This window comes from Vipera berus (assembly GCF_964194415.1).
Source record: "Vipera berus genome assembly, chromosome: 4".
In the NCBI taxonomy this organism is placed as follows: domain Eukaryota; kingdom Metazoa; phylum Chordata; class Lepidosauria; order Squamata; family Viperidae; genus Vipera; species Vipera berus.
This window is the reverse complement of record NC_138206.1, coordinates 110,107,926-110,124,583: the sequence shown is the minus strand read 5'-3', so window position 1 is coordinate 110,124,583 and position 16,658 is coordinate 110,107,926. Positions and strand designations below refer to the sequence as shown.

Sequence of the window (16,658 nt, the reverse complement as noted above, 5' to 3'; positions counted from 1 at the left end):
CAACAGGCTGGTTTTGATTTTCCCACAAATCGAATTGTGTACATGTAAAAGAATGCGAGGTTGGATTAAAAGGCCTGCAGCATAATGGCATGATTGGGCAGAGATGGCCAGAGTTTAAAACACCATCTGTAAAGTGTACAATTAAAGACTGTTTCATGGGGGACCAATGTAAAGGAATTCTTCATCCTGGGCAAAAGTCCATCTAGAAAGCTGCTAAACTGGCAGTCATGGGAAGGACATGTTAACATTCAGGATTACAGAATAACAGAGCTGGAGTGGACCTTGGATGTCTTCTAGTATAAACTTCTACCTAAGCAGGAGATCATCCCAGACAAATGGCTGTCCAATCTCTTTTTGAAAACCTCTAGTGATGCAGCACCCACAACTTCTGGAAGCAAGCCATTCCACTGATTAATTGTTCTCAGAGTCAGGAAATTTCTCCTTAGTTCTAGATTGGATGTCTACTTAATTAGCTTGTCTCTGTTACTTCTTGTCCTGCTCTCAGGTGCTTTGGAGAATAGGTTGACCCCCTTCTCTCTGTGACAGCCTCCAATATTGGAATACTGCTATCATGTCACCCCTAGTTCTTCTCTTCATTAACCTAGACCAGGGGTAGGCAACCTTGGCTCTTTTATGACTCGTGGACTTCAACTCCCAGAATTCCTGAGGAGGAATTCCTCTCAGGAATTCTGGGAGTTGAAGTCCACGAGTCATAAAAGAGCCAAGGTTGCCTACTCCTGGTCCTAGTGATTCCCAGTTTCTGCAACCATACATCATATGGATTAGCTTCTAGTCCCCTCTTCGTCTCTGTTGTTCTTCTCTGCTTTCTTTCTAGAGTCTCTACAACTATTTTGTATCTTGGTGTCCAACCTGCAATGTTGTATTTATTTTATCTGAGAGGAACACACACATCCATAATACACATCAATCGCTCCAAGTCTTACTGAATGTCCTGTTGTTGTTAGAAAGCCTCTGAGATGAGCTCTTTGGACTTTCAGCATAGGAGCTATGGAAGAAGCCTTGTCAACTTTCCCTGATTGCCCAAGAGAGAAACAGCAGGGAGGGTTACCAATGGGAATGGAATTCTTTCCTTGGAGAATTGGGAGCAGCCAGGCAGGGAAAGATCCTCACAAATCCACAGAAACAGATTCTGCTGTCAGAGAAGGAACTTGCTCAAAAAAACCCAGACAGCAGAGCTGCTAGCCTAGAAGCACAAATAACTTCTCAAAGGATCCATGATTTTCCTCAGAGCATGGAGAAGGGCCACTGGAGTTTTAAGGAGCTGCTGATGGGTGGCTTGTACTGTAGGAGGCGTGGCAAAACCTGGGGACGGAGTCAAGAGAGGAATCAACTTAGAGTCTCTACATAGCCACAAATTGACTACATCTAACTCTTCTTGAATTCCAGTCTATCACCAAGATAATGCTAATGGTCTGTTGAGTAAATTCTTGTGCATAGGCACCGTTAGTAATATAATCAGTTTAATTGGAACTTCAGGTGTGGTGGTCCTAATCTTTCGCACCTGATAGTGTTGTAGGAACAGCTTCATGGCCAAAGAAAATTTCTAACCTCTAGCTCAGGGGTAGGCAACCTCGGCTCTTTTATGACTCATGGACTTCAACTCCCAGAGCTGGCTCAGGAATTCTGGGAGTTGAAGTCCATGAGTCATAAAAGAGCCAAGGTTGCCTACCCCTGCTCTAGCTGCATGGCCCAAGTGGACATAGGTGGAGGGGCAGACCTGCCAGATGGCAGTGGCAGAAGCTGTTGAATTTGGTAGAGTCTGGGACTCCAAGTCTATGGTGTTGCCTACCTTTTCAGCACTTCTTGTAAGCTCTCTTTAGGGGAGAGGAGCTGCTTTGAAGCCTTCTACTATGTGGGGAGCCTCGTTCCCTCAACCAGATACCCATGCTTCTGTCATTGAAAAGGTAAGAGGGACATCTTTCGGGTGTTTCCATGGGGCACTGCTGGGTGGATAGACAATGTGTCTTCCTGTGATATGGCTGCTCTCAGGTGTGCTTTTTATTAGTTCTCAGTGTATTAACTACTGAGTAAGAATTTCTGCAGCATTATAGTATATGATAATGATCTAAGACAGGGGTCTTCAAACTTGGCCCTTTTAAGACTTGTGGACTTCAGCTTCCAGAATTCCTCAGCCAGGATCAGAAAGAAAGAGGAAAAATAGTAATTATGGAATTAATTCTGGAAAGCCAATGGCAAATTCCCCCAACTCACAACCTTGCACAACCTAACTGCTGTCAGATAAGGGAATAAACGCAACATATTTTAAAGAAACCTATTTCTTCACACTTTTGTGCCGGGAGGAAAAGAGCATTTACTTGCAATCCAAGCCACTGTTTGCTTCTCAAATATTTTGTGGAAAGCTTTTGTCAATGAGGATAATAGACTGGCTTGTAGCCGAGCAATGCCTGCCAATATATCAGATCCATCATGTACCAGATCCAGAACTTTTCTGAGTGAAGTTTCGACCTGTGATTCATTTCCGTACACACAGCCTGGTGTGATGGATTTAGGCAAGCCTTCTACATGGTTCCAGAAAATCTCAGCTAATCATTTACAAATGGCTGAACGAACGTGCTCAGATTAATAGCATGCCAACATCTCAAAATAAACTTGTGGTATGTTATATGTTTTTTAAAATATATCTCTTAACAGCATTTCTTTGTTCAGGTCACACCCTTTTATACAATGGTGAGATTATCTTGGTGGCACCGTGGCACTCTGAACTTAAGGAGCCATTTCTGTCCTTCAAGAGAGGTCAGAAGGTCCAGTTGTGAATGTGGACAGCAAGGTCCAGCTCAGATCCATTGTTGGCCACAGAAGTGACTGGCCAGACACTCAGCCTAACCTCATTAAGACTGTTGGTGAAGGGTTAGAATCAGAGGAGACCCCTTTGCTTGCTGTTGAGAAAAAGATACAATATGGATGCAATCAATAATCAATAGTGGAAAGTCAATCCATCAAGAATGGAGCTGGGAGGGACCTTGGAAGTCTTCTAGTCCAACCTGCTGCTTGAGCAGGAGACCCTTTACAATTTCAGATAGGTGGCTGTCAGTGTCTTCATAAAAAACCTCCAGTGATGAAGCACCCACAACTTCTGAAGGCAAGCTATTCCACTGGCTGATTATTCTCACTGCTAGGAAGTTTCTCCTTAATTCCAGGTTGCTTCTCTCCTTGATTAGTTTCCATCCATTGTTTCTTGTCCTGCCTTCTGGTCCTTTGGAGAATAATTTGACCCCCTCTTCTTTGCGGCAGCCTCTCAAATACTGGAATACTGTCACCTCAGTGTAGATGAGCTTCCAGCTGCTTGGCTGGATTCAATTCCTTGTCCACCTTGAAAGAGGAGAAATCCTGCCTGCCCATTAAAACCTCCCACCTGGCAGAGAACATGGTGAGAAGCAGAACAGACAGGAGTTTGCGGTTTGTATACTATGAGTTTTATTAGATATACCCAGTGCTTTTTTTTTGTAAAAGAAAAAGGTGCCGGAACTCACACATGTCATACAACCTGCCTTGCCTACCCTACAAGGTTCCATCCAAAAAAGGTGCCGGAACTCCGTTCTGAGCGTTCTATGACAAAAAAAGCCCTGGATATACCAGCTCTCTCTGCTCAAAAGCTGTTCCTCCTGACTCACTGGTGGCAGAGAAGCAATAAAATAACTTCAGGATCCTTGTCTACCTTTGGTCTCATAAATCATTGATAAACCTTTATACTTTATTGTCTGATAACAGTTGATATTGATGGTAAAAATCATGAGACTTCTTCGAACTTTGCCTTTAGAGTCATAGGAAAGTGTTCTGTTTTTGTCCCCAAACTGCTTTTTCAAGAGGCAACTGGACTTTCTTTGTTTTTCTCCTTGAAGACGTTTCGCTTCTCATCCAAGAAGTTTCTTCAAGGAACAACAAAAGAAGTCTCTTGAAAAAGCACCTTTGGGACAACGATGACTTGGATGACTGAGAATCTATATAGACATTGTATTTTTGTGCTTCGTATCTTTACTGCCTATTTTCCCACTTCTCCCCACAGGAAAAAAGGTGGGGATACTTCCCAGAACATTTGATGGTTGGTCTCTGAATCCGTTTCTTGGCAGGCCCAAATTCCCTTGATTTGTACTATCTCCAGCTCTTCTCCCACCTCATTCCTGTTATTCCCCAGTTTCCATTTGGGAAAAGTTGATCCTATCACATGTTGCATTCTTACGCCCTTTGCCCTGCCCCGGGAGGCAAAATCAGATCTTGGCAAAAAGTGTGGCTAAGCAGGCTTCCAAAATATGGAGAACAACATCCCAAATGGCTGTCCAGCTGGAATCCTCCCTCCGTGGGCCCAACAGGATTGTAAATCTCTCTCTGTCTTCAGAGAACCCCAGAGGAGAGGAGAGCTTTGAGTAGATGACACCTACCACCAAAAGCTGCTCCATTGGCCCCTTTTTCTTTCTCCCTGGAGTTATTCCAGAGGAGGAGTTCCCTTTGCACAATATGAACTGTCAACTTCCACGAGATAGCTTGGATCCCTGCGTGGTGAGTAAGAGATCTGCTAGATCCTCTCCTAAACCTTTCCTTCTTTCCCCACCTAGTCATCTCCTTATCTCGTCGGAGACGAATCCCTGAAGGAGGAGACCCCACCTCCAGTAAGCCACCTTGGCCAAACCCTCCCATCCCATCCCTGTGAGAAGAACTGGAAGAGTTGGCTGGTTTTTCAGGAATAACATGCCTCACAAATTCTACTTGCCTTGGAATTAGACTTAGTTAACTTTCTGATCTAGCATCTTTGAGCAGACTTCAGTATCTTTCCATCAGATGGTCTGTTTGACATGCTGCTTTATGGAAAAACGGGCTCTTTTTCGCTCTGGCAGCTGAGAGTCTCCTCCTCCTTAATTTAAAATTCCTACTGGCTCAGATTAGCAGAGTTGAACAGCTGCTTCTTTTTCTTTAGGTCTATGAGTAAAGCAGCCATTTTGAACATATATAGAGTTTTCTCAGCCTTTCAGCTCCGAAGCTTCTGTTCCTTAACTTTATTTTTAGTGCTGACCAGTTTTCCAACTACTCTGAGAAAAGATCAAGACAGAGTGTGGATTAAAATGTCTTTCCGCCCTGCCCCCCCTTCTGAAACTATGTTTAACTTACCACACTTTCAGCACATTCCCCCTTTAATCATCAGTTATTTCTTACCAGTAGCCCTTGACTTACAACAGCTTCTTTAGTGATGTTACAAAAGTGCTCAACTGTCGTAAGTTGAAAGGAAGAAATTGAGCTGCTTGGAGTGATGGCTGTATTATTTCTAGTATGTAAAGTAACACACATTTTTGTACCAAAAATTGTGATCAGGTGCTGAAAATTGAACTGATAATTTGGTTGAGAAAATAGATGGCTTTTGGACTGGCTGTTGAAGAGAGCAATGAAGGGCGATAACGGCCGAACCAGCTTCCTCAGGCTACGTTCTTCAAGGACCTCTAAATATATTGAAGAACAAGAGACGTGTCCAAAGGTTGGGGTGATTTTCTTGGCATCCTGTGTTTTAAAGATTGGACTCTTCTTCCCATTTGTGAGCTGAGTTCCATATTTTTCAGTCAAGTTTCTAAAATAATAATAATAATAATAATAATAATAATAATAATAATAATAATAATAATAATAATAATAATAATAATAATAATAATAATAATAATAATAAGAAGAAGAAGAAGAAGAAGAAGAAGAAGAAGAAGAAGAAGAAGAAGAAGAAGAAGAAGAAGAAGAAGAAGAAGAAGAAGTTGGAAGGTACCTTGGAGGTCATCTAGTCCAAATCCCTGCTAAGGCAGGAAACTCTATACCATTTCAGACAAATGGCTGTCCAGTCTTTTCTTAAAAACTTCCAGTGTTGGAGCATTCACCACTTCTGGAGGCAGGTTGTTCCACTGGTTAATTGTTCTAACTGTCAGGAAGTTTCTCCTTAGTTCTAGGCTGCTTCTCTCCTTGACTAGTTTCCATCCTTTACTTCTTGTCCTGCTTTCAGGTGCTTTGGAGAATAGCTTGGCTCCCTCTTCTTTGTGGCAACCCCTGACATATTGGAACACTGCTATCATGTCACCCCTCACCCTTCTCTTTATTAAACGAGACATACTCAATTCCAGCAACCGTTCCCTATATGTTTTAGCCTCCAGTTCCCTAATCATCTTTGTTGCTCTTCTCTGTATTCTTTCTAGAGTCTCAACATCTTTTTTACATTGTGGTGACCAAAACTGGATGCAGTATTCCAGGTGTGGCCTTACCAAGGCATTGTAAAGTGGTATTAGTATTTCACATGATCTTGATTCTATCCCTCTGTTGATGCAGCCTAGCACTGTGTTGGCTTTTTTGGCAACTGCAGCACGCGGCCGGCTCATATTGAAGTGATTGTCCACTAGGACTCCGAGATCCCTCTCACAGTTACTATTATTGAGCAAGGTACCACCTATACTATACCTGTGCATTTGATTTTTTTCCTGCCTAAATGTAGAACCTTACTTTTTTCACCATTGAATTTCATTTTGTTAGATAGCACCCAGTATTCGAGTCTGTCCAGATCCTCCTGTATCCTAAGCCTGTCTTCTGGAGTGTTGGCTATTCCTGCCAGCTTGGTGTCGTCTGCAAATTTGATGAGTTCCCCATCTATCATAGAGAAGGGTGGCTGAACAAAACCATACCATGTAAAACATGTACATGGCCGCACATGTGCTTCAAGAGAGACCTTCCTAGGAAAGGTGTTCAGCTAGGCAAGCCATGTTTGCATGGGTTTAAAAAGCAAAACCAAAAAAAAATTCCATTTAACAACAGCAGAGGTCAGACTGGTTACAACATGAACCAGAATTTCAGTCAAAAAATGCATTCTTTTCCAAATATATTGGAAAATATACTAATGTTTAAAGTAGGTACTCTTAAATTAGATATTTATGGATATGAATAATTGCCAAAGCAGGTCTTGGAGAACAGGGGCCTAAAGTCTAAAGAGAGGAGCCATGAATCCTGCTTCTGATAAGTTATTAAAGGAAAGATTGTTTTGCGCTCATAAAGAGAAAATCATTACAAACATATGGTACTTTTCAGATAAGTCAGTCATGCCAGGAAAGGCACATGTTTCCCTGCTTTGAGGATATTGAGGGTAGTCTGAACATGAAAGTGAACAAAAAAGGCTCAGTGCGAGGCTGGTCAAGGAAGAAGAAGCATATCAACAAAAAATGGTGGTTGAAGGATCACCTAACTGTCCTCATAGGCTCAGAATACCTACATAGAGAGAAACTTCATGCTGAAAAATTAGTTCTAAACAGAGGTAGGCAACCTTGGCTCTCTTATGACTCGTGGACTTCAACTCCCAGAATTCCTGAGCCAGCATGGCTCAGCTTGGAAACTCTTCCTTTCCCCTCAGCATGGCGGGCTCAGGAATTCTGGGATTTGAAGTCCAGGAGTCATAAAAGAGCCAAGGTTGCGTACCCCTGTTCTAAGAGAATTGAGCAAATTCCTCCTGTGAGTTTTTTTCAAGTATAGGTAGTCCTTGATGTATAACAGTTAATTTGCTGACCCTTCAAAGTTACAAAGGCACTGAAAAATGTCGCTTATGACCGTTGTTCACAGTTACGACCTTTGCAGCCTCCCCATGGTCATGTGATCAACATTCAACTGCTTGGCAACTGGTTCCTATTTATCACTCTGTCCCAAGATCATGTGACCACCATTGGTGACCTTTTGACAAGTGAAGCCATAATGGGGAAGCCAGATTCACTTAAGAGCTGGATTGCTAACTGATCAGCTGCAGGGATCCACTTAACAAGCGTGGCAAGAAAGGCTGCAAAAAATGGGTTGAAACTCACTTAACAAATGGCTCACTTAACAGCAGAAATTTTGAGCTCAAATGTGGTCTTAAGTCAAGGACTACCTGTATGCAGCCTACTGCAGATGCATTAACACTCAACAATGGTAATAATAATAATAACAGCACCAGTCAATTTGAATGTTCAGTTTACTGAGGTTCATGTTTAATGAATAAAAGATGGAGATAACAACAACAATAATAATAATATTGGAAGGTACCTTGGAGGTCATCTAGTCCAACCCCCTGCTCAGGCCGGAAACCCTATACCATTTCATTCACCCTTCCTGTAGGCAGGTTGTTCCACTAGTTAATTCTAACAGGAAGTTTCTCCTTAGTTCTAGGCTGCTTCTCTCCTTGACTAGTTTCCATCCGTTGCTTCTTGTCCTGCCTTCAGGGGCTTTGGAGAATAGCTTGACTCCCTCTTCTTTGGGGCAGCCCCAGAGATATTGGAACACTGCTATCATGTCACCCCTCGTCCTTCTCTTCATTAAACTAGACATACCCAATTCCAGCAACCTTATATGTTTTAGCCTCCAGTCCCCTAATCATCTTTGTTGCTCTTCTCTGAACTCTTTCTAGAGTCTCAACATCTTTTTTACATTGCGGTGACCAAAACTGGATGCAGTATTCCAAGTGTTACTAAGGCCTTGTAAAGTGGTATTAACATTCATGTGATCTTGATTCTATCCCTCTGATAATGCAGCCTAGCACTCTAGTGGCATGTGAGCTTAAAATCTGAGGACCAGGCACTAGACGTTATGACCCTTTCTCTGTTTCATGGTGACAAAGATGGAGGGTAATCTTCAGACCGGAAATGGCTGCAATAACTCAATTGAGGTTCTCAGTCGATGTATCTGCTGCCAGAACCGGTTAGAGATGGGCTTACAGTGAATGAGGGCAAAACAGAGGTGTGGCCATCATTCCGGTAGGATTTCAACACCTCTTTGATGATAGGATTCGGTTTTGTAGCCGGAAGCTCAGGTGGCAACTGAAGTGAGGAGTGCCTTGCCTAGCTTAATCTGATGCACCGACTGCTTCTATCTTTGTAGACAGTCAGATCTGGCTTTATTGAGGCATGATTTAGCAACCACCAAATCAGATTAATGCAACACACACGTTTCACTTGGGGGTTTTCCCCTAAGGCAGGGGTAGGCAACCTTGGCTCTTTTATGACTCATGGACTTCAACTCCCAGAATTCCTGAGCCATGCCTACCCCTGCCCTAGGGGGGGAATTTAGCACCTTAATCCATCCAAAAGACAACTGAGAATTTTGGTGGGTGTGTTTGCAGGCTGAGTTATTACAGAGATCTTGTAAGGGTTTCACTAGGGACTAAATGGATTCCATATCCATTTCAAGTGTGGATCGTTACCCTAAAGAATGTGGGCTCAGAAGCTCTCCAGGACTATCACTTCTCTTCTCAGCTTGCCTGTTCCCTGGAATACAACCGAGGTTTTTTGGGCCATCAAAGAGACCTTTTCCGTTCAGGCAGCTAAATTCTATAACTCTTCCGGCGTGTTTTACCCTCTCTGCTCGGGTTCAACCTGTGGCTTCTCTTGCTTCATACGAAAGCATTAAAGATGTCATCTTGCACTTTTGCCGCATTGTGCTTTTTTTTTTTTTGGCTGGATATTTTGCATTGTTGTTGTTGTTTTGTAAATATTCTTAGGGTTGTCTTGTTTTTGTTTTGACTTTGAAGCACAAAAGTTGCACTGATTTTAAAAAGTGGCCAGCTGCAACTGAAGTGCTGGGATAGAAACTCTTCTGTAAAGAAATGGTGCATGGAGGTAGGGATTGGAAAGAAGCTTGGAAATTTGCTTGCAACCCTTAATTAAAGAAGGCTCATTCCAGATGGTGGAGATAGTTATGCTGTAAGTTTTTGCAAGACTTTTCTCCTTTTTTTGCGCCTGGATCCTTTTTTCAGATGGCTAGATATGAACAACATGCAACTGAATAATTTTTTTTAATGGCTTTATTGCCATAATCTTCATCGTTAAACTAAAAATTATCACGGGACCTGTTGGATCAGAGTGTTTGGCACCCACAGAAAAAAAATGCAAATGTAGGAGTGTCTCCTTGTCGGTTCCTGGCAACAGGAGGATGCTGTTTCTTGTGTTGGATCTCAGCAGGTCTCAAATCAGAAGTTGCTTCATTCATTGATCTGATGTAAATCTCCAGGGAATAATTTCCCCCATCTCACATTGCCTAGGGGTATGTGGGAATGACCTTGGGGGACAGGGCAAAGAGAGAGAGTCAAAGGAGCGGTCAGATAAACAACAACTTAGCCCGCAGCAGGAATGTGGATGGGGCAAGCCTAGGAGAGACCCTCCCAACAAAGGGGAGAGAGTTGCAAAATTCTGTTACTGTAACATTACGTTATATTGTGGGCTAAGATTGTAATACATTTATTAAATCTTACAGTAAAGTAGGATAAGCTCATCTGTGCACATTTAGTATCTGGTATACCTTGCAAGGCTGACCCATTGAGATTGGAAGATGGTTCCCGACTCCCTGACACACATCATGACTCATGGTTTCCTCCTTCAGTTTCTAGCCCAGCAGCCATTTCTCTTTGGCCAGTCTGTAAAATGACTCAGAGTTTGCAGTGAAACAAAGGGAAGTTTCTGTTGCAGGAATTCTGATCAATTTTGCCAGCCCAGATCCAACCTCTGTCTCTAGCACAGGGGTGCCCAACCCCTGGTCTGTGGACCGGCACCGGTCCGCAGCATGCCAACAACCAGTCCCCACAAACAAAGCCTTGGTGGAGCAGTGGGCTAATGCCTCCTTAAGTAACACCAGCTGCCTGCAATTAGTGCAGGTTCGAGTCCCACCAGGCTCAAGGTTGACTCAGCCTTCCATCCTTCCGAGGTAGGTAAAATGAGGACCCAGATTGTTGGGGGCAATGAGCTGACTTTGTAATAATGCTGCTTGGGGGGGGGGGCTAATAAGCAGGCATATACATAGAATGAAGGCTATTGCTAAGCACATTGATTTGTGCTTTAGATTGTAAGCCGCCCTGAATCTTCGGAGAAGGGCGGGATATAAATGGGAATTAAAAAAAAAAGCCCTATCCATGGGATGCAGGCACACACCCTCCAGTCCACAGAAAAACCTTTCTCCACGGAACCAGTCCCTTGTGCCCAAAAGGTTGGGGACCTCTGCTCTAGCACACTCCTGAATCCAGCCTTTCTTCTCCAATAGGGGAAGAAAGGGGATGCTTCTGTCCTGTGCTGTATTTATAACCAGCTGTCCATGTTATGGCTTGCTATTGGGAACAAGAATTCCAGAATTTTGGGATTTAATGTAGCGCACCCCTTGGTTGTCCCAAAGGAAGCAGTGGTACAAATGTGTGACTGCTAATTAGCATGTCAATGATTATTGGTTCACTTGTTGCATGTAGGGTGGAAGGCAGCAAAACCTTTAGGGCCACAGTGGCAAACCTATGGCACGGGTGCCACAGGTGGCATGCAGAGCGCTCTCTGTGGGCACGCATGCTGTCGCCCCAGTCCTAGGCCTTCAGCTGGGTTTTATAAAACCTTTTTGCTTCAGGCCTGCGCCGCTGTGTGCAAAAAAAAAAAAAGAGAGAGAGAGAAAAGGTTGTTCAATCAATCAATTTCAACTTCTCGTAGGGAAAAAAAAAGATCTCGCAAGGTTGGAATTGATTGATTGAACTTTTTAGTCCCACCCAGTCTGCCTTTACCACCACAGCCACGCCCACCCAATGGGCTACACCCACCTAATGGGCCACGCCCACCCGGCACCCCATGATACATAAGTGGGTTTTGGGTTGCAGTTTGGGCATTCGGTCTCTAAAAGGTTTGCCTTTAGGGAAACAAACTTTTCTATAGAGAGTATACATAGCAGAAGGTCCCTTGTGATGGGACTCGAGAATTATTTTCGTTTTTCTGTCCTGCTGGAATTTGCAATGTCCTTTTTCACATAGACTGCAAAGGCGTGAATAGTGGTCTGTCTGTCTGTCTGTCTCTCTGTGTGTCTCTCTCTTTCTCTCTCTCTCTGCAGAACCAAGCTCAGCCTGACATTTAAACATTGATGGCTAAGCATTTAAACCCACTGGTTAATTTGTTGTTTCGTACGAAGAATCAGCCATTTATAAAGCCTGAGTAAATTCATAGCTCTCACTTTGCCTCCTGAATGCTTTAATTACAGTGGTTTTTCTTGTTTGAAGATTTCAGCAAAACGAACAAAGCCTCACAAATGAGGCATCTTGTGCTTCAGAAAAAAATAAATAAAATAAAATAAAGAAGGCAGCTGTTGACGGGAGCTCCAGTAGGAGGTTGTAACAACTGCACATTCTTGAGAGGAGTTGCACAATAGGTCCACATCCTGTTGTCTTACTGATTTACAGCCTAAAATGGAGCTAAACATACGGTTAATATCAGGTGTCGGATTCCTGTTGAAGTATATCATGATGACTGTTCTGTGACTTCTGAGATCTATAGAACATGTGCATTTTGCAATAAATCTCTGAGATGAACCCTTGATTGAAGTAAAACCACATCTAAGAAATGCCAGAGACTTTGAAAAAAAAATCCCTTTTCGTTTGTCGGTGTCTCAATTGCCTTTGTACACCCCTTCTGGTAACATTTCATAGGATTTGCCCACGGCGTGATTGGGTAAATTGTGCTGATGGCCCAAATCTTTGTACAGAAAAGGAGGGTAAAATTGTCCATTTTGTCTCTAATGTGAATGAATTTAGGTTATAGGTTTGTTCACAGTGGTTCTGTCACATAAATATGCTTCACCTCTGAATGATGGGCAGTGGTATCTCATTTTGGAAATGTTCAGGCAAAAAGGAAATGGTATCAACAGAACAAAGAAAATCTCAGTGGGGGAAAAGAAGGGGGTTGATTGAGAATTTTAATACTTTAGCTCTTCATTTAATATTTTATTCCTTAGTTTGTAGCTGTAATCTTGTGTTTGAAGTCCCAAAGGTGCTTTTCCGAAAAGCAACTGGACTTTCTTTGCTTTCCTGGAAGACATTTCACTTCTCATCCAAGGAGCTTCTTCAGTTCTGAAGAAGCTTCTTGGGTGGGAAGTGAAACAACTTCAACGACAATAAAGTCCAGTTGCCTTTTGAAAAAGCACCTCTCGGACAACCATGACCTGGATGACTGAGAATCTCCGTAGACACTTGTGCTTTGAAGCATGAGCTAATGTGAAAAGCATCTACAAATTTGCATTTCTTACTTTAAGTGAAGGGAAAGAAGTATCTTGCTTTACAGGTTTGAAAATAACATTTTTATTTGTTCTAGGAAATAACTGCAGGGTTTAAGGAGCTGAGAACATGGGCAGGATGCCATGACAAGGCTGCAGAGAAATATATATATATATATATATATATATATATATATATATATATATATATATATATATATATATATATATATATATATATATATATATATATATATATATATATATATATATATGAAATGAAATGGCCTGTTTTTTGTTTGAGTTGCTAGGTGGGGAGGATTCAGACATGCTTAAATAGGAGCATTCCAAGGGGGAGGGGGAGGTTGAAATCCTTGGGGGTCTGAAAACAGCATCTTGGCCAGATGTATAGAAGCCATTTGCACCACCATGAGGCATGTGGCAACTTATGTTGAAAATAGCAGGTGCCTGAAAGGTATTTTCATCTCAATTTGCAGAGAGAAGTCAATGTAATGTTATGAAGATCATGGCTATTTAAAACTACCCAAGGATAATTTGATTTTCAGGAGTGGAGAAAAGGTTCTTGGAAGTCCTAGGAGGCTTCTCCTAATGGAAGCCTGCGTCCATGTGCCCAGTTGCAGTTTAAAATAGAATAGAGCTGGGAGGGCCTTGGAGGTCTTCTAGTACAGGGCTTTTCAACCAGTGGTACGGGTACCACCTGTGGTACATTGGCACCTGGCAGGTAGTACACGACCACCCTAGAAAAGTGGTAGCAGGGGAGGGGAATGAGCTGAACCGGTGGCAGCACCGCACAAGCCTGAGCGAGAGACGGCTGGAGCTGCAGGGCTGTCAGGGCTCAGTGGAAGCGCCAGGATCAGCGCCAGGCTCCAGCTGGAGCTCAGCACCGATCCCAGCACATCTGCTGAGCCCAGAAGAAGTGCCGATCAGCTGGAATGTTGCAGCATCTCCAGGGTCTTCTGATTTACATTCAGATGCTTGGCAACTGATTCATATTCATGATGGTCACAGTGTCCCAGGGTCATGTGAAGTGACCAAAACCTGCTGCAATCACCCAGCAGACGGGGAGAATAAAAACCAAACACACACACACACACACACACACACACACACACGCCCACCAATCCTCAACAGAAATGCTCACAACAATGAAAACCTCAGGTGGGCAGGCAGGTGCCTTGCTCAGCTGTGGCTTGGGGGGGCACTTTTTTCAGTGCCATTGTAACTTCGAACAGTCACTAAGCGAAGTGTTGTAAGTTGAGGAGTACCTGTACTTCATCACTTTTTTCCTTGTTTTGTTTGTTTTGTTCATCAAGTTTTTGATACCTTGCTAGGCGACTGGTGGTACTTGGATGTTGCCATATCCTAAAAGTGGTACAATGGGCGAAAAGGTTGAAAAGCCCTGTTCTAGTCCAGCCCCCTGCTCATGCAGGAGAACGTATACCATCTCAGACAAGTGACTGTCCAGTCTCTTTTTAAAAATCGCCAATGATTGAGCTCCCACGATTTCTGGGGGTAAGCTGTTCCACTGGTTAATTGTCCTCACTGTTAGGAAGTTTCTCCTTAATTCCAGGTTTAGTTCATTGGCAACCAAGTCAATTCCTTTGGCCCCCAAATGCCATGTTTTCCAGGCACACGACCTTCACATTTCAACCATTCAAAGATCTTCAGATATTCCATGAATGGAAGACTCCGGTCTCATATTCAGAATTGTCCTGTGTGGTTAGCTGGGCTGAGTGGTGAATAAATGGCTCAGAGAATTAACAAGAGTCTCAGAGTCTTCCCAATCAGCAATGGGGACAAGCGAAGCACCCTTGAAGGGGAACAGATGTTGACTTTTTAACTATTGCAAAATGCTGGCTGTGGGTGGTTGGTTCTTTTTTTCCTTGTGCGGTTTAACTAGGGCACTTTTTAAAAAAATCTACTAATTTCTCCCTTAATCTCACTTCATCATTCTGAAGCACATTTCTTCAAATGTGGGTATTTGCCCTGGTTGTCTACGTTCCCTCCTGGAGATCTGTATATTCTGCTTAGCCCATCTAAGCAGAATATACATCTAGACCCTGATCTATTCTCACCCCTTTTTCCTCCTGAGCCAAAATGACTTGTTTTGGATCCTTGCCTTCCCTTCCCTTCTTTTGCATCACACCTGTGGCCCACTGCCTTCTCCAGAAACCCTCCGTCTTTCCAAAGACCTTATGCTGATTGCACGAAAGCTGAACTTTTACTGATAGGACAGAGCAGTCTTCTGGAATTGAGACTACTACTCCTTGGGGGTCTCCGGGGGTTTGAGGAGAAGGTGGGCTTTTCAAGTTTGTTTTTTTTTTTGAAAGGAGCGTATTTGTAGCGCAGGGCTGAAATGAAGGGAGCTAGGTCCTAACATCCTAGCACTGAGAACGTTACCTAATTTGGGCGACGAAATGCCTGCAAGAAAACAACCAAGGACCTCTCATTTCTTTTTTACCCAGTACCCAGAGAAGAAGCTTGCGGGAGTTTCCTGAAGAGGCAGCTACCCAGCGTGGATGACAGTTAGCTTTGGAAATGGGTTCCTTAAGCTCTGTAGGAGGTTATAGGCATAATAATAGCTTTGGGTTTGTTAATCCTATAGCTGGTATGAGGATAATGTACATAGCAACAACTAGCAGAGGGTAATTTGATCTGTTCACAGAAACACGTCTGAGAAAGAGAACTTGTTTAGCTCATCTCAGCCATGTTTGCAGCAAAGTGGCGGGGCGGGGGGGGGGGAGAACCAAAGTCGGTTTGGCTCGGTGGCCCCGGTCAAAGGGGAGGCGCGTTTGAGCCTTGCCAGCTTACTCAGAACAAAACCCCTTCCTGAGCTGAGTGACTAAACCAAGCCGAAGGGTTCTTTATTGTAATGAAAATAAGAGAAGGATGATTGAATTTGGCTCGGGACAGAGAAACATCTTTTATTTTAGAACAATTATTTTCTAAGCAAAATGAAATAGAAGCTTTTTGTTACCAAATTGCTTTGGTGTTATATTCACTTTCCTTTGGCTCATCCAGTTTCTGCTTGATTTATGTCCTCACCTGCTGATGTTATGATTTTTAATGTCTTTCCCAGAGGCCATTTCTTAACAAGAAAGGAGCTTGATTTGGCTCTGTAATATTTTAGGGTAATATTGCACCTAAAATCTTTCCTTCAGTTGTGCTTGGTGGTGGCGGCGGCGGCATATTCTTTTCTGTAGACTTCACGGTGTTTGTGAATAAATTAAATCCAAATCCATGGGAACCGTCAGTCACGTATTCCCTTAAATATATTTCAGTTATTGTATTTGTCAAGTAAGGTTAGGAGTTTGGTCATGCTATTAAAGCTGATTGAGGGTATGTGTGATGTCTCAATCTTTTTTTTTCTACTCCAGAAATAGCAAGAATACAGGGGAAGGTAACAGCTTCTTAATGGTGCTTAAACCTCAAGGTTTGCTGAAAACATTTCATTAAATTAATCAATTAACTAATTAATTTTTATAGCCACCCAATTCAACTAAGCGACCCTGGGCAGCTTGCAATTCGAAAATCATTACCATTCACTCATTTTATGGGAATGCCAGATGTTTTGATTCTACTGGAGAATTTAACGTTTGTATTTTAAAGTCAGGAAAGCT

At 42.9% G+C, this 16,658-nt stretch overlaps 1 protein-coding gene across 1 annotated transcript in view; it reads left to right on the top strand.

The window, feature by feature from the left end:
- Positions 1 to 1,871: 1,871 nt before the first annotated feature.
- LMO7 (LIM domain 7) overlaps positions 1,872 to 16,658 on the top strand; it is a gene marked incomplete at its 5' end in the record, with an annotated part of 118,756 nt that continues 103,969 nt past the window's right edge. The window contains 2 exons of the mRNA XM_081327670.1: positions 1,872 to 1,925; positions 4,593 to 4,646. Of these exons, the coding sequence (XP_081183796.1) occupies positions 1,872 to 1,925; positions 4,593 to 4,646 (108 nt within the window). The remainder of the gene's footprint in view (positions 1,926 to 4,592; positions 4,647 to 16,658) is intronic.